At 47.3% G+C, this 26,707-nt stretch overlaps 1 protein-coding gene across 16 annotated transcripts in view; it reads left to right on the top strand.

The window, feature by feature from the left end:
* The first annotated feature begins 4,012 nt into the window (after positions 1 to 4,012).
* The window catches only part of BPTF (bromodomain PHD finger transcription factor), a 121,638-nt gene continuing 98,943 nt past the window's right edge, over positions 4,013 to 26,707 (top strand). For 10 of the 16 annotated variants that reach the window (XM_075562092.1, XM_075562091.1, XM_075562105.1 and 7 more), the window contains exon 1: positions 4,014 to 4,880. In XM_075562092.1, coding sequence (XP_075418207.1) covers positions 4,271 to 4,880 — 610 coding nt within the window. In that variant the 5' untranslated portion in view covers positions 4,014 to 4,270. Of the gene's footprint in view, positions 4,881 to 26,707 lie in introns of all 16 variants that reach the window. The other 6 variants (XM_075562095.1, XM_075562099.1, XM_075562090.1 and 3 more) reach the window with 2 other exon arrangements.

The following is a 26,707-nucleotide window of genomic DNA, read 5'->3' as shown; positions in this document are numbered from 1 at the left end:
TGAGAAAATGTACCGAGTAAGAAGGGATGGTTAGATGCTAAAGACGGCACATGAGGTGGTCTTACGGATACCATCAGTTGGAAGGTACCACGAAAATGTTGCAGCTACACTTGGAAGTGGTCCTGAATGACAGTGACAAAGGACATCTTCCCAGAAGACAGAGCGTTGAGCCGTACTTCTCGTGGGTCTCTCTGCCTTGAGAAAGACTCTCCGTCAAGTCATGGCCAATGTCCCTGTGGCTAGGTGGTCAAAGACTTAAGAGAATTGGTGGCAAGGAGTTTTATTAAGAAGCCTATAGATGAACTTCTCAGAGCAGAACCAGAAAGGGATAGCATTTGCACCCCATACAAAACGCCACTAATGCCGAGGAAGCATTAATACGCTAGTTCACCAGGAGACCCACACTGTGGCTATAGAGCAAACCAGTGCCGCTTCAATGGGGATTTTTACAAAGTGGTGACAGGGGCTGGGGCCAGGGTTTTAATGGGCTCAGCATGTTCTTCCCCTCTGCAAAGCAGACCTGGCAATGGCCACTTCAGAGCGCCCACAGTGGAAGAGGTTCACTATCATAGCACCTATCCTGGCTGGGGCAGTGGATCAATTTAATTGGGAAGCGGACAATACCAAGCTTGAATTGCTTTCCCCATTAGCCACGTTTCTATTACCATAGTCTTCCTACATGGACTCAGGGAATATCTTATTTACCATCATGGCATCTGACCGGGGAACTAACTGTACAAAGAAGGCAAGAAACTGGCTATCCTGTAAGATTCACCAGAAGGGCTCTGGGCAGGCGACAATAGCAACCCAAAAAGCCGACATTTAAAAATCACCCGTTTGGGAGGGTGCAGAGGTTGACGGCCTCAGCCACTCACCCCGATGTGCTTGGCCGCTGATAGAGATCAGCGGTGGATGGAACGTGCCAGCCACCCCTTGGGAGAAAGACGTGGAAGTTGGCTTCTTCCAAGAAACTCCCTGCCATTGAGTCAATGCAGCCTCATCGGGAGTCCCTGTGGGTTTCTGAGACTGTAACTGGTTACAGGAGTAGAAAGCCTGGTCGTCCCCCGGAAGAGCTGCTGCTGGTGGTTTCTAACTGCTGACCATGTGTGCCCCAGCCCAACGCAAAACCCCTGCACCACCTGGGCTCCCATTCTGTTACGATTACAGCCTTAGATAATCCCATGGGGCCATTTGACTTTGTTCTATCCGGTAGTGATAGGTCGGAATGGCAAGGGCAGTCAATGTGTTTGGATTGCTTGATTCACTAGATCTTACTGCAAACACCAGAAGACAGATGGCTATATGGGACTAAAAGGCCCGGGGAACATTCACTTGGCTCCGGAAGTGAAATCCATAGCTGGGGAACCTGGGTTCCATCGACATTTAGAACCCGAAATTCTGGAGGCGCCCAGATCCTTCTCCGGGGGTCTCTTTCTGTTCAAATGAGCAAGAGGTGATTTCCCTTGCTTGCATCTAGAGAAGGTCAAGAGTTCTATCTGGTCTAACATGTCTTGAATGGCATGAAGTGTTTACAAAATGAACATAGGCTATCTAAAGCACTATTGGTCCCTTCCCATCCGGGGCAAAGAAGAGTGAAGAGGCATGGAAACAATGAGTCCTAAGGACCAATGGACCGTGGTAACCTCAGCCGACACGACCCTAAGATGGACCCTGAGACCAGAGGATCGAGAAAGTGCCTCTTTATCACCACCGGCTGTTCTAAAAGGGATCCTAGTAGGAGGACCTGAATGGAGTGGGCGGAAAATGTGGAAGGAAACTCAGAAAGACTAAGCTTAACGGTTTGAATAGACACTGGTAGGACTCCTTAGAGCTGTGTTCCTAGGGCAGAGGGGAAATGAGGAGCTGACATCAAGGGCTGGAGTAGAAAGAAAATGTTTTGAAAACAATGGTGGCAACATATGTGCAAATGTACTTGACACAGTGTATGGATGGATGGATTGTGATAAGAGCTGTAAGAGCCCCCGATAAAATGATTAAAAAAACACAAAGACTACCTTCTTTGGTCAACCTTCCAACTAAATTCACTCCTGTGGCTCAACATTTAGTCAGATGATGGAGCCATTAGGTAGACTCTCCTTAGGACAAGCGAGCATAGGACATTACAAGGGCAGCACTGGCCCAGGGATAAAGCTGGGAAGGCAGGACTAAGGCAGGGAGAAAGGAACCCCTGTCAACCGGGCTGATGTGGGAAGAGTGTGATTACATTGTGAAGATTGCAGTCCATGTCAGGAAATCCAAGGGGTATAAATGGTTGAACAAAAAACCAATCTGCTCGGTAAGCTTTCTCCCAAAGCACAATAGTTTTTTGTTTTTAATCATTTTATTGGGGGCTCTTACAGCTCTTATGACCATCCATCCATCCATCCATTTTATCAAGCACATTTGTACATGTTGCCATCATGCACATCATTTTCAAAACATTTTCTTTCTACTGGCGCCCTTGGTATCAGCTCATTTTTCTCTCCCTCCCCCAAGTTAAAACATTTTTTAATTAACTTAGTTGCTACCATTTAAAAAAAACAATAATTTGCATATGTATCCACATTTCTACCATCTCTTGAAAAACTTGGAAGAGCTAGCCATTTTTGGCCTGTATCCTGGTAGCTGCTCTCTGTAAGCCTCCGCCTACCCACTTCATTTCCTTTAATGACTTACCTGGTCAGGGCAGGTCTGTAAGTGTGTGATCCTGTATTCAACCCCACTGCCGGTGAACAGACATCTGGCAAACTACTGGTAGCACTTTTGTTTCTTGCTCGTTTTGCAGTTGTGCTCTATTTTTCACCTAGATTGTAAGGTATATGGTGGCTCCCAACTACATAATTATTATTAATCCAGGATGTGGCATATTTTAATATGTTTATCAAACTTTTCTCTTCTCCCTCGAGCTGACTTGGCTAACCCGGATCAGTCGGGCTGATTTGGTCTGGTTAGACATCGAACAGGGTAAGACATGAAAAAACAATAATTTATAAATTATCAAGGGTTCATGAGAGAGGGAGGGGGGAAAATGAGCTGATAGCAGGGGCTCAAGTAGAAAGAAAACGTTTTGAGAATGATGGTGGCAACAGATGTACGAATGCGCTTGGCACAATGGATGGACGGATTGCGGGAAGAGTTGTACGAGTCCCCAATGAAATGATTTTAGAAAGATAAAATAAAATCATGACACTATCCCCGGGGGAAATCGTAAGAAAGAAAACTTTCTCCAGAATGCAAAAATATTTTGAAGTAGCTTTCAGGAGGGCAGGTCCCTTCTCTGCTGCAAACAAGCAATCAACAAAGGTGTGGGCGGGCGGGGAGACGCCGTCCTGGAGCCTGGCTCTTGGCGACCACCCACCCTTCGCAGGAGGGCTCCCGAAGGAAGGATTCAAGGGATGGTCATTCGTGCAGAGAGCCTCCCAAGCCTGCGGCCACCCACCCTTCGCAGGAGGGCCCGGCATTCCCCCGCGGACCCAGGACAAGGTGCCACCCGCGGGACTGCGGGCGCCTTCTGGAGTTTCCGCGCGCGGCCCGGGCGCGGTTGTCACCGGGCTTGAACTCAGGCTGGGGAGCTTCGCGTTTCTGGGGAGTTGTTCCCTCGCCTCCAGGGACGGGCGCCACGTCGCCGGCGCCCCCCGGCTCCTCTGGGGCGTCGGTCGCCCCCCTGCCACACTCCGGGGCGTGAGGGTCCCCGAGGAGGCGCGGCGCGCGGGGAACGAGGAGGTGTTCCGGGGTCCTTCCATCCCGAGAGACGGCGCGCGGGCGGAAGCCCCCGCCGCAGGCAAGCTTCGGTGCGGGACTCCCCCCGAGGCGCTGGTCTCGGGGAGCCCCTCCGCGGGGCGCCTTCCTCGCGGGGCGCCGCCCGCAGCTCCGCCCGGCTGAGGCGCCCCGGCTCCCCGCCCCCCGACGCGGCGCTGCCGGGCTCCCCCTAGCGGCCGCCGCGCGGCCCTGCCCCGTCCCAGGCTCGTCGGCGCCGCAGCTCACGTGACCGCGCTCCGGGCCTGCGGCCACTGTCGGTTCCCCCAGTCACCGAGCAAGAGGGAAGAAACAAGATGGCGGCGGAAGGCGATCCGGAGTGGGGCCCCAGCAATTCGGATTGAGCCGGCTCCCTCCACCCGCTTCCGCCGGCCGGGCCCCTCCCGCCCGGCCCCGCGGGCCTCCCCGCCCGGCCCCGGCGCCCCCTCACCGCCGCCCCTGCGCCCGCCCCTCCCCCCGGCGCTCGCCCTTCTCCCCCCGCCGCCGCCGCCGCCGCCGCCGCCGCGGCTCCGACATGAGGGGCCGGCGGGGCAGGCCCCCCAAGCAGCCCGCGGCGCCCGCGGCGGAGCGCTGCGCCCCGGCCCCGCCGCCGCCGCCGCCGCCCACGTCCGGCCCCATCGGGGGGCTCCGATCGCGGCACCGCGGTAGCAGTCGGGGCAGGTGGGCCGCCGCCCAGGCAGAAGTGGCGCCCAAGACGCGGCTGAGCTCACCCAGGGGGGGCAGCAGTAGCCGGAGGAAGCCGCCGCCGCCGCCGCCGCCGCCGGCCCCCACCAGCACCAGCGCCCCGGGCCGGGGGGGCCGAGGAGGCGGGGGCGGCAGGACGGGGGGCGGGGGCGGCGGCGGCGGCCACCTGGCCCGGACCACCGCGACCCGGAGGGCCGTCAACAAAGTGGTGTACGATGACCACGAGAGCGAGGAGGAGGAGGAGGAGGACATGGTCTCCGAGGACGAGGAGGACGGCGACGCCGAGGAGACGCAGGATTCCGAGGACGACGAGGAAGACGAGATGGAGGAGGACGACGATGACTCCGATTATCCGGAGGAGATGGACGACGACGACGACGACGCCAGCTACTGCACGGAGAGCAGCTTCAGGAGCCATAGCACCTATAGCAGCGCTCCAGGTACCCACCCAGCCCAGCGGCTGCGGTCGCCTCCCCACCTCCTTGCCCTCCCCCTGGCTCGCTCCCTCGCGGTGCAGTGCATCCTGCTCCGGCCTCCCTCCACCCCGCCCCCCCCCCCCCCAAAACCGAGGGGGAAACGCGACGGCACATCAAGTGGCAAAAAACTAGATTTACAAGAGGAAAGAGGCGCATTGTTCAAAATGGAGATTGCATTGTTGCACTTTGCAGGCCACCCTCTCGCCCGCTCTCTCCCCCCCCCCAACCCGACCCCCCTCCTTTAACCGCCCCCCCCCTCTGCCTTCAGAATTTGTGCCAGTGCAGTGTCTCCACCGGGCACGATGGAAACTTTGGCACACACGGCTCCCTTGCGTTAATTCCTCGCCCCTTGTTTTGCTTTTGGTGTTTGGAATGAAAGAAACCTCTTGTTTTCGCAAACCTCTTTGCATTTCCAGTGTGGCGCTTTCCGATTTTTTTATGATCTATTTGCTCCTTGAAGAAGGCAGAGGAGGGCTATCGATTGTGGGGTGGGTGGGGGTGGACACACAACACAGACGCAACTCGCTTCCCTTCACACCTCTGGCTCTGTGGTTTAAAATTGTGTTAAAGGAAACAGACGAGTTGGGTTCGGAGGGGAAGCCTTATCTGGTCCCGTGTGTGTGTGTGTGTGTGTGTGTGTGTGTGTGTTTATTCCCTGGGTGTTAATGGGCTCTTGTAACAGTTGCTGGTAAATGGTCCATTGCAAAGCAACGAGAAAAACCAAACCGGTTTCGAGAATTCCTCCGATTCAGAACCATTTTGGCCAAATCCCCAATAAAAGCAAAACAAACCTCCCACCTCAGGAACAGGCATCAACATTAATTTGATGGTGGTTGGTTTGCTGGGAAAGGCAGTTTCTGGTCACCTGTTGCAGAAGATGTATAGTTGATCATTCAGACATAATTGGATGATTGGATTGGAAGATGACTCCTTGGGCCAACTTCTAAATCTGAGAGCAGAAATAAATACTTGGGTGGTGTGTGTGTGGGGGGGGTGTTTTACTAGTAGAGGACTTTTTGCTTTCACTGTTTCTGAGGCTAAGAGTTTGCCCTGGATCAGTAATGAACTTCTCCATGGCGACTCCTCGCCTGTTTTCTCAAAGAAAGTTTCTCTAGGTAGGTGCTGAAATGCGTGTTGTTAACAATCAAAACCCAAACAGAAACTGCTGCTTTGTATTAAACATGTCATTGCAGCTTACTACTGAATGAAAAATAAACAACAACCCAACGTTATAACTAGTAGCAAAAACTCATTTGCAAAAACTTAATGAGACTTCTCCTCAATATTTTTGCCCATCTGGATTAACAAAATTAGAATGTGGTTTTAAGAGCACATAATAATACAAGGGTGATAGAAAAGTAAGGTGTGGCATTTTGTTTTTAACAGTAGAGGCTAGTAGATGTGGTTGAATCTCAGTTTTTCCAGTTTTATAGATACTTAAGTACTTCTTGGAGAAATGGTACCAGCTGCCATGGAGTTGATCCCCACTCATAGCGACCGCCCTGGCAGTAATGGCCCTTCCACGAGGAAGCCCATTTGGTTTCCTAAACATCCTGTACAAAAGGGTTTTTCTTTTGCCTCTCTGTCTTGGGGCCTGCAGGCTAGCTAAGGCAATGAGTTAAGTGTGAAGTGTTCCTCTTTCTCATGCAGAAGGAGCAGCATGAACGTGCTTGAAAGAAACTATCTTGATTTTAGTATATCTTTTGTAGTAATTAAAAAAAAAAAAGTCTTTACTGTTGGGCCACTTTCCACCAGAGTCTAGAATTGACTGAAGCACAGAAGCTGCTCCCCCCTCTGGGCGGAAGTTTTTCGGTTAGGCAGCAGCTAAGGCAGTTTAGCTAATTTTGTCTCCTGTTTGAAGGCCAACAAATAATAGTTCAGATTGATGGCAGTGCATGGGCTGCATTAAGAAAATTGGTGCTCACGTTTCTTTTAAAACAAACACATTAACTTACTTGTGTATTTATGAGACAGCCATGACGTTTTGTTTTTTCGAGTCTGCCTTGTGTTTAGTTTTTGTTTTTTTGTTTTCTCTTTATAAAATTACTAACACCTTGTTCCCTGAACTCCTAGACCTGCAGGTGCTCGTCAGAGACCGGTTGGATAAGTAAGTGATAGCTCTCGCTGCCATCAAATGATTCCAACTCAGTGACTCTTGAAGACAAGGCAGAACTGTGACTCCTTACTGGAGTCAAAGCCTTGTCTTTTTCCCAAGGGATAGCTAGTAGGTGAGGATTTAGAACAGCAGAGCTTTTGATAATTCTCCTGTGGGTACCATAACGCCTCAATATTTTGGTTTTAGTTGGCTGAAAATTGGTCTTGCTGTGGTCTGTTGGGCCAGGCAGTGTTGCAGAGAGCAGGGTTTACTGAGTTTTGAACTGCTGTCGGCACTTTCCTTTCTTCCCTGGAAGTGGTGTCAGTTTCTTGGTGGTTTGCTTTTTGAAGCACATTACCTCTCAGTGTTGTGGTAAATGAAGGGCAGGGTGTGTTCTAAACATTTAGAAAGCATCTCCCTGCCTAGCAGGCAGTGCGTGGCAGTGAGTGGATGAGGTTAAGAACTAGTTTCAGTGGCTTTCCTGTCTGGGCTTCGTGGGAGGAAGGCTTTTGGGCACATCCATGCAGCACGTGTACATGCTTGGGCTGTGGAAAGAAAAAAGTTAGAGGACATATATTTAAACCATTGAATTGTGTGGTACATGAATTAGATGCCAATTAAACTGTTCTTTTTTTTAAAAAGGTTCTAGCACTAGTGTTAGATATGCCGAGAACACATGAAGCAGTGTGGTTGGGGAGTTGAATCCCGGAGTGCTTTCAAAGAACACCCTGTGTTGGTAATTTAGAACAATCTGATCAATTTTTGTAGAGTGTTGCCTGACCTGTTGCTTAAGGGGATTCAAGTTCCTGGCCACAGCCACATGCTTCAGAATAGAGCTCCACTCCTCAGAGCTGTCAATGGCTGTACTTTGATAGTGGGGGCGGAGTCACTGCTTACATAGGTTGAGCTGCTAATTTCAAGGTCAGCAGTTACAAACCACCAGCCCACTCCTTGGGAGAAAGACAAGGCTTTCTATTCCTATAGATTTGCCGTCTCGGAAACCCACAGAAGCAGTTTGACCCTTTACCCCACCTATGGGGTACTATGAGTGGGAATTGACTCCATGGCAGTGAGTTTTTTGGCTTGGTGCTTTTTTTTGTTTTTAAAGTTTATTGGGGGCTCTTACATCTCTTAAAATCCATATGTCCCTCCAAGGTGTCAAGCACATTTGCACATATGCCGCCATCATCATTTTCAAAGCATGATCTTCCCGCTTGAGCCCCTGATACCAGCTCCCCATTTCTTCCCCTTCCCTCCCCCGCCTTCCCTCCCTCACAAACCCTTGATAAGTTATAGATTATTTTTTCCATTTCTTACATTGTCCTCTGTTGCCCCTCACCCATTTTTCCATTATTCGTCCCCCTGGGAGGGGTTCTAAATTGATCCTTGTGATCCATTCCCCCTTTATCACCCACCCTCCCCTAATCCTCCTGATATCTCTACTCTCCATGTTAGCCCTGAGGGGTTTATTTATCCTGGATTCCCTGTGTTGTGGGCTCTTATCTGTATCCGATTTGTAAGGTAGAATTGAGGTCATGATAGTGGGGGAAGGAAGCACCAAAGAACTAGAGGAAAGTTGTATGTTTCATCGGTGCTATACTACACCCTGACTGGCTCATCTCTTCCCTGTGACCCCTCTGGGAGGGGATGTCCAATTGTCTACAGATGAGTATTGGGTCTCCACTCCATGCCCCCCTCCCCATTCACATTAGCTATGGTTTTATTCTGGGTCTTAGATGCCTGATACCTGATCTCATTGACACCTCATGATCACACAGGCTGGTGTACTTCTTCCATGTGGGCTTTGTTGCGTCTCAGCTACATGGCTGTTTGTTTACCTGCAAGCTTTTATGACCCTAGACGCTATATCTTTTGATAGCCAGGCACCATCAGCTTTCTCACCACATTTGCTTATGCACCCATTTTTTCTTCAGCAATTGTGTTGGGAAGGTGAGTATCACAGAATGTCGGATTGTTAGAACAAAATGTTCTTGTGTTAAGGGAGTACTTGAGTTGAGGCCCAGTGTCCATCTGCAACCTTAATTCTTAGCATGTAGATAGGAGTATATAGTTCTATTCTCTTTTCAATATATATATTTACATATATACATACTTGTATTTAGGCCTCTGTAAATGTTCTTTGCCTCCTGGTTCTTTCCTCTATTTTATTTTTACTTCCCTCTTGTCCCACCATTGTGTTCGGCCTTCATTCGGGTTTAGTGATTCCTCGCTGTTACATTGCCCTTGATCGAGCCCCACTAGGCATCCTACAACCTTCCTTCCATTCCATTGATTTTAGTTCACTTGTGTTTCCTTGTCCATGAGTTGGTCCCCCAACTTCCTGTCTCCCACTTCCCCTTCTCCTGTATCCCCCGGAACTATTGGCCCGTTCTTTTCATCTCCAAATTATTTATCCCATCTGTCTAATCTAGATAGACATGCAGATACATTAATTAAGTGCCAAACCCAGGCATTTGGCTTTGGTACTTTTATTGGAATTAGATAGCATTGCAGGGCGCATTCAAACCAGCGACCTTCCAGGTAGTAGCTGAGAGCAGCCTATTTGCGCTGCTCAGCCTCTGTAAGAAATAAACAAATACTTCTACTCAGTTCTTTGTAGGTAATAGAACTTGATAATGCAAAGACACTAGTTGCCATTACTAGTTTAATCCAAAGTCCCTGATTTGAACACAGTTATTCATTGGAGAGGAAATGTTTTCCTTTTTTGAAGAGAAATTCTAAACACAATCTAAAGTACTCACATGGCAAATATTGTTGCCGGGATGGCAGCTTATTAATAAAAAAATTAAAATAACCTAGTTTTGCTAGAGGTAGCAGCATTTGGCCAAGTGAAGCTTTTCTTTATTTTTTTCCTTTATTTTATATGTCAGCCTATAGGTTTGATGACATACTTTGGCAACACATTGAGGAGGACTGTATTAAAAAATAGGCATTTGATAAAGTTCTGGCAGCATCTTTAATTTTTTTAGCATTTGATGATTAAGAAAAACAAATTATTAATATCGAATGATTCTTGCATTGAACTTTTGTGGAACTTCTGAGGATACTGTGAAAATTGACTCCTAACTTAAGAAAAAAGTTCCCCCATGGCATAATATTGGGGTATGTGCTGGGCTGCTTACCGCAAAGTCAGTAGTTCAAAACTGCCAGCTGGTGTGAGGGAGAAAGATGAGACTTTCTACTCCTGTACAGGATTACAGCCTCAGAAAGCCACAGGGGCAGTTCTGCTCTGCGCCCAGAGGGTCATCGCTGTGAGTTGGCATCGCTTTGATGGGAGGGATCTTTGAGTAGCTTCAGAAAGCAGAAACGTTGGTGTTGCCTTGGAAGAGTACGTGATTGATGTACTTTTGATGCAAACCATAAGGAGCCTGGTGGTGTGGCCAGGTAAACATGGGACTGCTAACTGCAAGGTTGGTGGTTCAAACCTACCAGCCACTGTTTGGGAGAAAGTTGTGGCCACCTACTCCTAGAAAGGTCTAGTGCCTCAGAAATTCGATAAGGGGCCGATATGAACCTGACTCCTTGGCAGTGGCTTTGGTTTTGATTTGGATGTAAGCCTTGCTGGTTTTAATGGCCTCATCTGCATGTGAAAGCTCGACAGAGGAAGAATTGATGTTGAATATTGATGCTGGCCGAGGATGTTGAATATACCATGGTCTGCCAGAAGAACCACACATCTGGCTTGGAAGCAGTATAGTCAGAAGGGAGGATAGGGAAATTTTACCCTAAATACTGTGGACATGTTCTCAGGAGGGACCAGTCCCTGGAGAAGGACATCATGCTTCCTAAAGCATAAGGCCAGGGAATCAGAGGAAGACCTCCTTGTGATGGGTTGACATAGCAATGATTGGGAAGGTGGGGCAGGACCCAGCTGTGGCTTGTTCTGTTGTTAAAAGGATCGGACTCAAGGGCAACCCCAAGGATTATGACTGTGGAGACCCCTGGCAGAGAAGTCATGAATGAATGACCGTGGGCAGATTCGCCTAAAACCGTGTTTGTTATTGATTTGGCCATGTTTATTTCAAGAGCGTCAAGCACATATCTTTTCAGTGCGTGTGTAATTCCTGATCCATGCGAGTGAGGTGCAAAAATGCAGTGGCAATTTAGAGGCGCGGGAGAGCCACCCCCATCCGTTAAAGGGGCTGGTGCGGCTTCCTGGACAGGGTTGTCGGCAGGCAGCAAGGATGGAGGGGGCGGAACAGTGGGAGTGCCGACAGGTGACAGGTTATCAAGAGCCCAGCTATATGGATAGGAAAGAAATGGTAAAGGTCCCCTGTGATTTGGGTTGAGCAGTTGCAGCAATTGTACTGTCCCCCCTCCCCCGCCCTATCTCTTGGATGAAGACTGAGCTAGTGAGTGTTACTGAATTATTTTTTTATTTCCAGAACACCCAAAGGATATGAAGTATTTCCATCAGCATGAGTATCCAATCAAATCATCCCCCCCTTCACCCCGAGATAGTGTTAATCCACAGGTGCATTGTGTTCCAGAAATTGAGACAGTTGTTGGGGGAGGTGCTTTCTGAAGTGCTCTCAGAAATCCGCGTGGGTATTGGGGATCCGAGAACAGTGTAGGAAAGTCAAGACTGCAAAGGAAGTTCATGAGACGCGGAGGGGTTCCACCTGAGCATTGAAAAAGACAATGGCGCCCCAAAGAGGTTGGGTGCGCATGATTTGTGAGCAGGAAAGAGGGGCAGGACTAGTTGTGTGGCCAGCGCCTGCTCTTCTGCTCCTCTGTGCCCACCATGGGAACAGCTGGGAATAAAGTGTCGTGGGACGGGGTTTCTGCTTAGGCCCTCTTGCCTCGTTCCTCCAGATCCTCGTCCTCTCTGGGACTGTAGATCCTTTAGGGAGGCAGATAGGAACAGATCCTTGCCAAATACAGGAACATGGTGTCTCCTGGGATTTGTTCCTCTGTGTCCCCTGGATCTGACTCACAGTGAGTCCTTGCCCCCTCCCTCCTTTTGCCACCCCCATGATCAGACTGTTGAAATACACAGGGATTTTCTTGACTGCCTTTTCAGAGGTAATGTGCCTTTTTCTCCTAGTCTGCCTTAGTCTGGAAGCTCTGCCCATCTGTCCAGCTTCCCAGCAACATGCCAGCCTCCCCTGACAGATGGTTGTGTCTGAGGTGCGTTAGCCAGGGATCAGCCCCAGATCTGCACAGAAGGCTAGGATCCACCACTCTCCCCTCCCCCCTTCTTGGTGTTAGTTACCTCTGACTGGATTTCAGCCATGACTCAAATCCCATTTCCCTGCAGTTTGCCTGGAGTTCTGTTGCTTACCTGGTCCCTCTTCTCTGCAGGCCCGCTCAGAGCAGGCACAGTCTCAGTGCCATTGTCTGTCCCTGAGTCACACTGATTCTCATTATTCTCATTTTTTCCCCAGGCTGAGTTCTTTAAAAAAAAAAAAAAAAGTTAAGCCTCGGGAAGCTGACAACTTCTTAACCAAAACTCAAACCAAGCATGATATTATGCATGCATAACATACTTTAAAAGACTGAAAGGGACATCGCAAAAAATTAGAATGGGCCTTCATTATTTTGTCCAAAATCCTCTGCTGCTACAGAACACACCAATGGCCATGAGTCAATTCTGACCCCTAGCAATCCTGTAGGACAGAGTTCCCTAGGATTTTCCAGTCTGCAGATTTTTATGGGAGGAGATAGCCTCTTTCTCCCACAGAGTGGCTGGTGGAATAGAACTGTTGACCTTACTATTAGCAGCTCAATACGTAACCCACTATGTGGGTTAATCTGCAGGTATATTCTTAAATGATCTGTATGTAATTAATTTACTTATATATTTTAAATGTTTTCTAGATACTGTTATATTCAGATATCACTAATGTGATTGCTGAATGATTAAAAAGCAACAACAGTAAAATCCACTGTTGTGAAATCAATTCTGATTTATAGTGACGCTAAATCAGATAGAGAGCCCTGGTGGCCTAGTGGTTACTCGTTGAGCTGTTAACTTTGAAGTCAGCAGTTTGAAACTGCCAGCTACTCCGAGGGGTAAAATGAGGCTTTCTGTTCCTGTAAAGAGTTAGTCTCGGAAACCCACTACCCTGCCCTGTAGGGTCACTGAGTTGGACACGATGTCAGTGAATTAGGTTTGGGTTCTATAAAACAAGAGTAGAATTGTTCCTTCGAGTTCTAAGACTGTAAATCTCTATGGGAGCAGTTGGCCGCCTCTTGCTCCCACAGAGCTATTGGTGGTTTTTGAACTGCTGACCTTGCAGCGCTGCCGAGGCTCCTAAACAAAGCAGTAATAGCTGGCATGCGTTGGGCTGGCTAAAGAACCCTGATGGTGAGCTAAGCATCCTTCTGATAACCTCAGGGTTCAAACACCAGCCGCTCTGTGGGAGAAAGATGAGGCTCTCTGCTGCCACCAAGATAGACACTCAAAACCCTCAGGCGCAGCTCCTCTCTGTCCTGTTCAGGGTCCCTGTGAGGCAGAATGGACTTGTACCCGCGGCTTTGGTTTTTGGACAACTAAATTGCTGAATGTTCCAGCTATAGTAAAACTTCAAATTTTCCTAATTGGTCTATTGAGATAAAATTCACAACCAAAATTCAGCTCGTTAAACGATGCAATTCAGTGGTTTTTAGTGTACTCTCAGAGTTGTGCAAACATCGCCATCGTATTCCAGAACATTTCATCACATCAGAAACCTCCTACACCATTCGCCTCTCCCCACCAATCTCATCCCATCTGATGGTGTTGCCTATTCTGGATATTTCATCTGCGTCAGAGTCCTAGACTAAATGGCTTCTTTGCCTTTGCACAATGTTTCCAAGACCCGTCTAGGTTGTAGCATATGCCAATATTAGATTCAAGTAAGGGTCCCGGGTGTGGATACTGTTCATTAGCTGATGGACATGTGGGTTCCTTTTTGGCTCTTGTGAAAAAGGCTGTGACCATTCATGTGCACATTTTACCCGGGCCCATGTTCATGTCTTTATTTTTCTTGGGAGTGGAACTGCTGGGTCATTACAAATTCAATTATAATAGAATCATTTAGACCTGACTTTTATTTAGTGTACTTTTTAAATACTTCTTTGGGGGCTCTTACATCTCTTATCACAATCCATTCATCCAGTGCATCAAGCATCTTTGCACATATGCCACCATCATCATTTTCAAAGCATTCTCTTCCCCCTTGAGCACCTGATATCAGCTCCCCATTTCTTCCCCCTCCCTCCCTCACCTAACCTAACTCACGAACCGTGGATAAGCTATAACTTATTTCCATATCTTACATTGTCCTCCGTTGCCCCTCACCCACTTTTCCATTATTCCTCCCCCTGGGAGGGGGTTCTGGATTGATCCTTGTGATAAATCCCCCCACCCCCTAATCCTCTTATTGTACTTTCTAAGCAGAGTTCTCTGAGGAACAAAAGAGATCTGGGGTGTAAGTCTCCCGAGGGAACCCAGTGATTTTCAGATTGTGTTATGTCAGCTTGGAGAACGTATTCCAGAATCCAGATGCCACCAGTAATTTGCCAGATAGGTGTCTTGCCATCACCGTTGACTCCCATACTGATAGGGCGAGGCCATAAGGCAAACATCAGAAGTGCTGGAGAGTGTACCCTCACCACAGAATGGTCAGCTCTCAGTGATGTAAGAGAACTGAGGATTCTAGATGAATCTTTGATGAATGTCAAGGTTCTAGAGGGGTGGCACGTAGCAAGGAAGTTTATGGAGTGTAGAATTTGGAATTAGGCTTCACGGGCTTGAAATGGCTCTGCCAGTGGGCAGTTTGCTCAACTGTGCGCCTCACTTCCCTCATTTGTAAAATGGACTTTAGTGGTGCTTCATTCAAGGTGCTGTGGAGTGAGAGTTAATAAGGCTGACATGCCTAGAACAGTACCTGGCCCATGGTACGGGCTCAGTTCGTGTTAGCTGTTCTTACCTGTTGTAATCGGATTGTGGCAGCATTTTTTCCTGATCTGAAGATGGTGATTCTCTGGCGATATAGTGCCCTTACTTAGAGTGTAGCAATTGTCCACGTAGCTGGTATGGGGGCGCTGAACCCTCAGGCCCTTCCACTGGCTCCCCACTCCTTGCTGGCACACTGCAGGCATCTGGCACTGGCTTTATATCTGGTCCCTCTTTTCCTGTGGAGACACAAACAATACCCTCCCCTTGGGTAGGTCAGTGCCCTATTCTGGTGGGTTCTTTTAATCTCAGACTCAACCGTGGTTTTTCTTTTCTTTTCAGTTTAGGGACATTTTCTTTTCTGTTTATTCCCGCCATCCCAAATTTTTTCGGTTTTCTTCTTCAACTCCTAGTTAAAAAGATGAAGCCTCTAGATAGCGGTTCTCAACCTGTGGGTCACGGCCTCTTTGGAGGGGGTCGAACGACCCTTTCACAGGGGTTGCCTGATTCATCACAGTTAGCAAAATCGCAGTGATGAAGTAGCAATGGAAATAATATGGTCGGGTCACCACAACATGAGGATCAGTATGAAAGGGGCACAGCATTAGGAAGGTTGAGAACCCCTGCTCTAGATGGGTCTCCTTACATATTTTATTTCTTAAATAAAGAATTGAGCCCATCCATGGATGGGTACCACCTCCTCTTGCCCCTGGGAAGACACTTCTTACAGGTTTTAGTTGTCTTCTGTTTCTTCCTTGGCCCTGGGCTTCCCTTCTCTGCTTTGGTTTTCGCTCTTGCATGCTGGAGGCTTTGTGCAAAAGGCCCAGTGACCCCCCAGCCTTGCCACAGTTGGGAGGGTGGCACGCAGTAACACTTTGGGACTGGCCATGATTGGTCAGCTTGTGGGTGTCGCTGTCAGGGACACCCTGACTTCCATGATTTGTTTGCGTATTTTTTGTTTGTTTTGTAATCTTCTGCTTGGGGCTCAGTTTTGGGGGCGGAGGGGTCCCTGTTTGAGGGAAGGTGGGCAGGCTCCTGCTATATGAAAAGGTGCCCCTATCAGGAACTCTGAGCCAGGTGGCCCAGGGCTCTGGATGCCTCCAGATCCTGATGTCTTGTTCCTTCCCTCAGAAAGGCCTTAGACACCACGTTAGGGGCCTCTCCTCCCATACTCCAAATCCCAAATGCAAGGACCGCCCCTTACTGCCGGGTTTCCTTTCTTTTGGTGAGAGTGTGTTTTTACTTTTTTAAAATTTCTTTACCATCCATTTACCAAGTGTTGAGAGGAACACGATATTAGCTCATTACCCGTTTGCCATCTAAACCCGAGTTGCAGTAAGTATTGATTTACCGCGTGGTGAAAGCATTTACAAAGAGAACTGTAACCATCCAGAGACAAGGCATGAGGTAAAAGCTGCAAAGAGATGCAAAGGTGGACGGGAAAAAGTCTCCCTGCTCTTAAGATTTTTGTCTGTTGTGAGAAGGAAAACCACACCGAGTGACAAAGCTGTGACTCTGGGGAGACCGAACGTGACCAGGGCTGGGAGAGAGACAAAGACCATGATGTTGGGAAGGGAGGTCACATGCTATGGGGAGACCAGGGTATCTACAAGGCCAAGTTTTCGATGTTCCTTGAAAGTTAGGTTGAAGAAAAAGAAGAAAGGTTGGCTTTCTTTCCTCAGGTGGATGTCGAACAGGGAGAGAGAGACGGTGGGAAAAGTAATGGGCAATAAATAGAAAAACAGACACCCAGGGTGCAGTGCTAAGAATATGAAATAGAGAGGAGTGGTTCATACGTGTTGGTCCAGTTTGAGTAATGGTTGTCTGAGGAATTTGCACTTGTTAGTAGGCAGCGGGCAGCCATTCAGTGTTTTTGACTGGAAGATATCATGATAAAGCCCCATTAGATCTATTCTGTGGCTGTACCCAAATTAAGCAGGTCTTTATTTGCTTGCTAAATCTGCTATCCTTTTAGAGAAATCTTGGTTCAACTCTCGGATCCCCCTCCCCCTCAGAACATTGTAAAAAAATGTACTTACTCTTTTAAAGCTTTTATACACACTACTTCTATAAGAATGGGCTTCCAAAAGTTCATGGAAGATTGGAATGAAAATTTCCTACAACCTTTTTGAAAGCCCTCATTTATATTATAAAGCATTTATTCCAGATACATATTCTTATATTATAAACACAAATAAATGCCAGCCAATGGGGTATAAAAGTTCCCACATTATCAACAACGTTTATTTTTAAAAACATCTTGACATCTGCATTGGCTGGTGAACTTGTACTTCTTAGACTACTAATGAAACAGCACTCTGCTGGCTGCTGATACCCTTTATTTGCAGTCACCGTCTTCCTTCCCATCGTTCGGGTTCTTCCATGGATTAACGTGAGTGTCCTGTAGCACCTCCCCTTGAATATGCCCCAACTGCAGGCACGCATCAGCGCCCACCCCCAACCTCATTTCCTTGCTCAGTGGAGAACAGTGCTACCCGCCGAGCGCCTCCAGCCTCACTTGGGGAAGTCCGAAACCTCGCGCCGTGCCTCATCTTCCACGTGTCAGCCTGCCCCTGGGTCTTTCCACGTGCTGGCTTGTCACCAGGTCCTGTCTGACTCGTGTCTTAAATAGCTTTCAACTCCATTGCCCACCTCTGCTGACAGTTCCCTACCTCGAGCTCTCTTCTTTGCTCATAGGGCCTTTTGAAGGACCCTGCCTGGCTGCCTGCCCTCCATCCCTCCATTTATCCACTTATCTATCCCTCCTCAGATCTTTTGGGGAGGCTGGTATGATCCAGGAGGACTACAAAAGCAGATGCCTGTAATTTCTTCTGGAGTATGGGCTAAAGTACCAAAACATTTTGATTGGGGAGCACTGAATAATTTCTTTTTCCTGAGAAAGGGGGTGGAAGGCTGGGCAAGTTGGAGAACCTCTGATCCATCTGTCACACCGTTCTCAGCTGTACTCCTAGTAAAACTCATCAGCGGAAACGATGGTTGTGTTCTTTCCTGTGTGATGTGGATGGCCCATGATTGGACTTTTGCTTCCCCAGTGAGGCTCATCTTCTGCTACTTTTATTTATTTGTTTGTTTCCGTAAAAACCAGACCAAACCTATTATGTACCTGCCAAGCCCCTTGGGGCTGAGTTGCTGCCCCCTGCCCTGCTGGCACTTCTTGTGTAGTAGGCAAGGCCGCTACAGTGGTACCGGCTTGCAATCAGCAGGCATCAGAAAATATTCCCCTGAAGAAGAAGCAATGGGATGCCTAACAGAAGTGTCTGGGTAAGGGAGGGGACAAAGTTCTAGTATCTTGGTCCTGGGATCAACGCTTCTAATCGGTTAGAGGGAAAACCAAGAAGGTTAGGTAGGAAGTTTTGTGGTCCAGATTTGTGGGTTTTTGAAAGACGTTCTTCTGACTGTGCATAGAGAATGAATTGGAGCTGGGAAGAGTGGATGAAGGATTCCTGGTGGCACAACGATTAAGCACTCAGCTGCTCTCTGAAAGGTTGGCGTCTGAACCCGCCTAGCAGCGTTGTGTGTGAAAGAGTGGCAATCTGCTCCCCGAGGGACACTCTGGGGAAGCTCTGCTCGGTCCCATTGGTCACTGTGTGTGTGTCGGTATCCACTCACTGGCGCATGAGTAAGGCTGTTGAAGTAGGCCACATGGCATCTTCTCCTAAGTGGGTGTCGGAGCAGAGAGAGAAAACATTTTAAAAATAACTTGGGGATTAGAATGCTAGCCTTGGTGTTGCTTTGGTATGTTAGACAGGGTTCTCTAGAGAAACAAAACCAGGACACTTATGATTATATATATATTTCTATAGCTCAGTGGTTCTCACCCTGTGGGTCGCGACCCCTGTGGGGGCCCGAGAAACCCTTTCACAGGGGTTGCCCAGTTCTTAACAGTAGCAAATTATAGTTAGGAAGTAGCAACAAAAATAATTTTATGGTTGGAGGGGGTCGCTACAACATGCGGAACTGTATTAAATGGTCATGGCATTAGGAAGGTTGAGAACCACTGACATAGATGGATATACACATATGGAATAAACAGCTAATTAGTCCACAGAGCAGTACAAATGGCTCAGTGCAGTTCACTTCCGTGAGACAGCTAATACACTGGCAGTCCTTCACGTCTTTTTCCCTTCTCCCCACCCTCGTAACCCCTTGATAAATTATAAATGATTATTTTCTTACTTTATACCAACTGCTGTCTCCCTTCCCCCATGGTTTCTGTTGTTTGTCCCCCTGGATGATGGGATGTGTGGTTATGTGTCGATCATTGCAATCAGTTCCCCCTTCCCTAACCCCGCCTTCCCCCTATTCCCTTATATATATCATATATATATAAACATATCCTATGTATATTTCCTATATATTGTTCAGGAGAACATTTATTATGTTTAAAACAGGAGCACTCAAGACACAGTATGCAGCTGAGGGAAACCTTTAGCATGCGGTCTTGAAGACATCCAAGGGTTTGCAGAGCTGCCCAGACTTAAAAGGACACGGCATAGGGCGAAAGCAACTCTCACAAAAGCACGATTGCTGATTGCTGCCCTATCAGCTCCTCATAGTTTCACGTTCAAGGCAGTCAGGGTATGTGACTCATGGCCATGACTTTGGCACAGCCCGCCTTCCATTGCGGGCACACCCAGGCAGGGCCTTAAGGCCTCTCTGGCTTCTCGACTGGTGAGGGAGTGACAGACACCACCGGGATGCAGGCGGTACTTATTTCATTCTTCTTTCCTGTCCTTTACCTTGAGCCGTATAAGATCGCGTCTCCTGCTCGGGAGGGATGTTTGGGGCCAGGCGTAGCGGCAGGAGGGCAGTTTATAAGGAAAGCCTGCTTCCAAGTCTGTTTTTGTCTGTATCCCCCTGGCCCGCGGTATTGTGCCCTGCTCCTCACGGATCTCAGTAAAGGCAGCTGCCTTCGCCTCCTCCTTTCATCTTCTTCTTCTCCTTTAGGCTCCCCTCCTGTTTCTTACCTTCCACCAGGTCACACCGCTGTTGTTTCTGTCCATTTGGCCTGGCCTTCTCTTTCCACACCATCTAGTTGGTGGTGGATACCACAAGACAGGGGTTGAATTGAGTGTATGAATCGAAGGTCCCTGGACCCTTTCCACCCTCTCGGTCTGCGCTGTCCATGAACCAAACGTGAGCTATTTGAAGTGAAATTAAGCAAGATGAAGTAAAAGGAAAACCTCTGTTGCTAGTGGCACACCTTGGGCTCGGGTGCCTGCTAACCTCGTGACTGGCTGGTGGCGCCCGTCTTGCCCGACACAGGTGAAGGATATTTGCGTTCTTTAGGCTGCTGGTCATTCGGCTCTGGGAGACCTGCAAGAATGGCCTGGAGTCCCTTTTCCTCCAGCCTTCCGCCTGCTCTCCTGCCCCCGCAGCCCTAGCAGTCTGGCCATGGCCCTCCTCTATCGGCCCAGCATGATTCCTGTCACCTGCCTGGCGCTGAATTTCTCTTGAGGTGACTGTACACGGCTTGTTCTTGGGAGTCAAGAAGCAGTCGGTTAGTACTTAATTTTCAAGAATTCTGCCATTGTCAGGATAAAAGGGAAGAAGTCTTAAAAACGGAGAGATTTGGGCTCCTGTAGGTCAGCAGCTCAAAGACTCCTTGTGACGGACATTTGGAAGGTTGGTCTGTGAGCTGCTGCCGTGCCTATCCTGGTATCTGGATTCTTGTGTACTGAAACTCTTCCTCAGGAGTTTCTGGTCAAGTTTCTTAACTAATAGTTTCCAAAGGAAAGAAGTCTCTGCCTCTCTCCTCTGTCTCCATCTCTCTCACAGCCTTACCTGTTGAGGGGAATCCTTTTGTCACTTAAGTGATATTTAATGGCAGCCCCGAGGTTTCTGGAGACATGGACGCTTGGAATCCTGCACTGGTGGTGTGTTCTGGAATCCCCACATTCAGGAGAAGGCATGGCCCAGTGACTCCGGCTCCGTAGGGGCCGTTTCTGCAAATTTTCCTGTCAGGGCTTCCTGCTTGACTTGAGTATGCTCACATCGCCTCCGTTGAGGTCTCTTTGTTTATAGTACACGCTATTTATAGAACTTAAAAAGTATTTAAGACATGCATTAATCTGGGTGGAATTTCTCGACTTGCCCTCTTTTCCTTTCTTCTGCTTGCACAGCGTGTACTGAGTGAGCGTCTCGTGAGCACAGTCCAGCATGTCAAATAGCGAGTCCATTTCCAGGCCCCGCTGTCTGTGCAGGGTTCCTGTGTGACAGAGCTGGGTCGTCCCACACTCCTGGAAGTCTTGCTCAGTAAGTGACCCCTTTCTCCAATTTGGTCTCTCAAGATATTACACAAATAAGAACACAATGTAACTTCAGATAGGTATTTTTAAATATTGGCCTTCGAATCATCCAGATGAACGCCTCAGATCCAGGATTCTTTATTCCCGGACTGGAAGCGGTCCTTCTTTCCCGTGTCTTGCTCTTAGCTGTCTAAATGGTGTGAGTGTGAGTTGTCCGGGAGCATCAAGGCAACTGCGGTGGAGACTGCAGTGCTCACAAACCCAGAGGCCTAGAGGGCCGCGGACATCAAGACACGAAGTAGCCTCTGTCTTCCTCCATACGTAACTTCATTTTGTTGCTGCTAATGTTTATGTAGGAGCCCTGGTGGCGTCTTGGGAAACACGTTGGGCTGCTAACCACAAGGTCAGCAGAGCTAAACCACCAGCCACTCCTTGGGAATGAGACGAGGCTTTCTGCCCCCAGAGAGAGCATGAAGTCTCAGAAAGCCACCGGGGCAGTTCTGCCTTGTCGTACAGGGTTGCTGCGAGTTGGAATCCAGATGGCAGTGAGTTTGAGTCGCCTGTGGGGGTCTCTGCAGCGTGGATTCTGTTGTGGGACTGTGGGCTGCACTGTGTATCATGTGAAAGGGTGTGCTAGTTTGCATGTTCATCCATGGTTTTTTATTTTATTTTTAATCATTTTATTGGGGGCTTGTCCAACTCATCACCATCCATCCATTGTATATCCAGCACATTTGTACATTTGTTACCCTCATTCTCACCTTGTTTTTTATTTTAAATGAAAACTCTTTTATTGTCAATTGGGTGAGATTTCCCCATTTGTTTTTAAAGCTCCCCTAAATGTATCTAGGTTGGTTTCAAATAATTTTCTCTAGAATGCAACTAAGTCTACTCAGGCCTTTAGCAGGTGTTTCTGGGTGACGAGTACCCCAAAGTCCTTTGCTCTTTATTTTGTTGGTGAACATATTCACTTGTTATCATGACCTTAGTGAGCATATAGGGTCAGGACAGTGGGAGTTTAGACTCACTTGAACGACTTTGAAGATGATGACACAGGACTAGGCAACTGGATTTGTGATTTTCATAAATAGGGAAGGTCTACATGACCAGAGCCAATTCAGTGACATGGAAAGCCTGAAAACTCACCTGTGACAAACAGCCTGTGGTTTGTCAGGTGCCTGCTTTGTAAAGTTTTCCTGGCTTGATAGAAAGCACCATGGCAGTGGAGTTCTTTACCTTGACTTTGACCTTAGAAATGGCATCGGGGCTGACCTTCATACAACTCTTATCACAATCCATACATATATCAATTGTATAAAGCACATCTGTACATTCTTTGCCATCATCATTTTCAAAGCATTTGCTCTCCTGACCTTCTTTTTCTTAAAGGACCAAATAAATAGTAAATCTTTTCAGCTTTGTGGGACCAGGTAGTCACTGGCGTAACTGCTTAGCTCTATCACTGTAGCATAAAAGCAGCCATAGACAACAGATTAAAAAAATAATAAATGTAGCTTATTTGTAGATAACATAATTTGATGTCCCCCTTTTATCTCTTGACAGCCATTAATCTGTGATTTGGATCATAGAGTTTGGAGGCCTTTGAATGTCAAAATAACACTTGCAAAAGTTTACTAAGAACTTTAAGCTTTATTTTTGTTTTTTCCTTTTTAGAAGGAAAGAAGTATGGAAAGTTTAGAGATTTCAGAAGGTAGCACACTGGCTAGCCTCCTTTGATTACCATCTGTGTGTGTTAGTGTGTATGTGTGCGTGTAAGTGAACACTCAGCACAGGGTGAATTCTAAGCCCGCTATCGGAGAGTCTTTTCTGACTCATAGCAACCATGTAGGACAGAGCAGAACTGCCCCTGTGGGTTTCCAAGACTGAAAGCCTCTGTGTAGCTTCAGGTGATTTCGAGCTGCTGACCCCGTGGTTAGCAACTCAACTCAGAACCCGCTGTGGCACCGGGGATCTTCAACCTGTGTAGAAATAGGCATGTTTTTACTACGTAATTGGTTGGGTAAACTTACTCATTTCTATTCTGAAATCTTATCTTGTCTCATTCCGCCCACAGTATCTGCCATCCTGGAATTTCCAGCAGAGAGCCCATGGATTTAAAAAATTAATTTGGGATCTGGCCACTTGTTCTTTTTTTCTAATGATGTCTAATAGCTTATGTATTGATTCGATTGTGTTTTCCGAAAATACAAGTTGTACTAGCTACAAAGACGAGTTAGAATCAGTTAGAGGACAGTGGATAGCTACGAACTCATGAAGCCACAAATCTGCGTTTCTTAAACTCGGTCCCTTTGCTCTTTTTAAGTTACATTGCCTACCGTCTCCAGAGCATGTTAACAGCTGCTGATCTCAAAGGTGGCTGAAAAATCCAGCTGTTTCACTTGAGAAAGATGAGGCTGTTTCTGTTAGGTTTACATTCTTGAAAACCTGTAGAGCAGCGGTTCTTGCCCGATTCATGTAGTAGCAAACTTACAGCTATGAAGTAGCAAGGAAAGTAAGACCCCACAGCCTAAGGAGCTGTATTGAAGGGATGCTACCTTAGGAAGGTTGGGAACCACTCCTGGAGAGGGTCACTATGAGTTGGAATTGACTTGGTGGCTGTCAATTGGTTTTTTTCCTTCTTGCTAATTCCCACCTGTTAGTCTATAGTTTGTTGTACTGTGGCAGCTTTCATGTCACCGTGGTGCTGAAAGCTATATCCCTGGTGTTTCAGATACTGGCAGGGTTACCCATGGCCGACAGGTTTCAGCAGAGCCTCAAGATTTACGCTTAGAAAATGGACTAGGTGGTCCACTTCTGAGGGGATTAACCACTGAAAAATCTAAGGTTAGCTGCAGAATATTGTCTGGCCTAATGCAATGTCTGAACAGTTCCCAGTCTTTGCTTTTATTTATTTATTTTTTTCTCCTCCCCCCCCCCTTTTTTTTTTTCCCAGTCTTTGCTTTTAATGAAGTGCACTTGATCCGTGGTTTCTTTTATGGGTCATGTGTTTTGGTGTGACAGCTAAGAGCTCCGTGTAACCCAGACAGATTGTTTCTGTAAAGAGCCGGAGAATAGATATTGTAGGATTTTGGACCATGTTGCCACTTTGCCACTTGTTGCAGAAAATTAGCCACAGATAAAAATCTGAGCCGAGTGGCTGTGTTCCCATAAAAGTTTATAGATGCTGCAATGTGAATTTAATATAATTTCCATATATCACCACATATTTTCCTTTCAACTTACTCCCTCCTCCAGTCATGTGCCCCATGGGCCAGAGTTTGCCAACTCTTGGCCTAACTCAAAGTCACATGTGGATTTGTAGGTTTTCTCCTTTGACTCCTTTTAGAAACACTATAGTTTTGTATTTAGGCCTATGATTTATGTACATTTCTATGATTAAAATTAAGGCTATAAGGTATGGTTACAGGGTTTTTGTTTTGTTTTTTCTTTATTTTGGGTATATGGCTGGGCAGTTGTTACAAAACCACTTACTGAAAAGATTATCCTTTCTCCACTGGTTTCTTACAGTGTTTGCGTGGGTGAGTTTGTGGGAGTCCTAGTGGCGGAGTGGGGTATGTGCTGTACTGCTTCCCACAAGGTCAGCAGTTCGAACCTACCAGCTGCTCCAGGGGGAAAAGATGAGATTTTCTGTTCCCACAAAGATTTGTAGTCCATGGGACACACAGGGGCAGTTCTGCTTTGTCCTAAGGCATAGCTGCGAGATCGACTCAATGGCCTTGAGTTTGTCAGCAGATATGAGCCAGGGATGCAGGGCAAACCTACCTGATGCTCCTGTAAAGATTTGCAGTCTTGGAAGTCCTGTGCAGCATTCCAGCCCCTCGTACCTGGCCTAGCAGTTCTAGTCCGCCATATCAGCTCGCAAGGATTCAGAATGGACTCCACAGTGGTGAATTGGGTGCAAGAACATCGTTTGTATGATGTAAAAAAAATATAGTTGGGGATGTTCCATGGCTTGAAATACTGCCAGTGTAGGTGAATGCTTCATCTTCAATTGAAAAGAGTGTGTTTGCTCTTGTGAGCTTGGCAGCTGTTAATTGATGTTAAGTTGGCTCCAACTCACAGTGTCCTATGTATGGAAGTCCCTCAAAAGGGCATGGAAAAATGGAATTCAACGATAATGAAACATTTCCATGACCTTCTTGAATGAACTGCTGCCTGCTCCTGCGCCACGTTCAGATTGCCGAAGGGCCATTCAGCTATTGTGTCAGTCCTTGCTTCTGCCCTCTGCTTTACCACACTGCGTGGCCTTCTCGGAATCCCTCCTGACGACAGGTTTAACCTCGCTCCTAATGCATTCTGGCTTTATATTTAATAGATCGACCCCCCCCCATAGTTTAGTACTAGAGTTTATTATGGATTGAATTGTGCTATCCCCTCCCCCCAAAAAAAACAAACATAGAAACAAAACGCCCTGTGTGGGAAACCCTAACCTCTGTGCCTGAGGTCATAATCCCACTGGAGAATGGGTAGTCTTTGTAAGGCCAGTGAGACCGAATTAGAGTGGGGGTGTATCTCCTTTGAGATGTAAAAGTTTAGATTAGCAGGTAGGTAAGCACATACCCTAAGCACTCTCAAGAATAGAAACTCAGAAAGCCCCAAGGTACATTTGTGAGCTCTTACACAGGAAATAAGACCCTGGTGATTTCCCTCTATCCCTAGTAGGGATGGGAAGAAGCCAGTTAGCAAACAGGAGTGCATTGGAGAGATGACCTTAGAGGTCACAATGGTAAGTCTGACTTGAGTGCTTAAAACCTTGTCCCGCTGATTCTGCCTATGATGCACATTGGGCCTGATTTGGTCTTCAGCATTTTCTGTGGGTCGTTTTGTCTTTTCCATATCAGGTCTCAGGTGTATTTTGTCATTGGGGTAACTTTGTGTTTTTCTGGTTTTGGTGTGTGAAACCCAGGGTTGATGAGCCTGTGGAGAGAGCAAGTAGAGTAAGGACTCCTGGGGTTACAATGGGGAGGTGGGAGGTAAAGGGAGCTGACATATCAAGGAGTTCTGAAAGGAATAGTTTGAAATGGATTGTGGTAGCAATTGTACAATACTGCTTGATGTGATTGAACTATGGAATGATATGGCCTCTGTGTATTACCTCCCAATAAAATGGGTTTTTTTATTCTTTTTTTAAAACAACAACAAAAATACAACACAAAACCAGACCAATAATGAGATTAATGATACCAGGAGGTTAAGGGGAAGGTGGGAGAGAAAGGGGGAACCAATCACAATGATCTACATATAACCCCCTCCCTTGGGGAACAGACAACAGAAAAGCGGGTGAAGGGAGACATCGGTCAGTGTAAGACATGAAAAAATAATAATTATAAATTATCAAGGGTTTGGGAGGGGAAAAATGAGCTGATACCAAGGGTTCAAGTAGAAAGAAATTGCTTTGAAAATGATGATGGCAACAAATGTACAAATGTGTTTGACATAATGGATGGATGTATGGATTGTGATAAGAGTTGTACGAGCCCCAAGTAAAATGATTGTTTTGTTT

The sequence above is a fragment of the Tenrec ecaudatus genome, chromosome 10, assembly GCF_050624435.1.
Source record: "Tenrec ecaudatus isolate mTenEca1 chromosome 10, mTenEca1.hap1, whole genome shotgun sequence".
Taxonomy (NCBI): domain Eukaryota; kingdom Metazoa; phylum Chordata; class Mammalia; order Afrosoricida; family Tenrecidae; genus Tenrec; species Tenrec ecaudatus.
The sequence above is the reverse complement of the archived record's forward strand: the minus strand, read 5'-3'. Positions and strand labels throughout refer to the sequence as shown.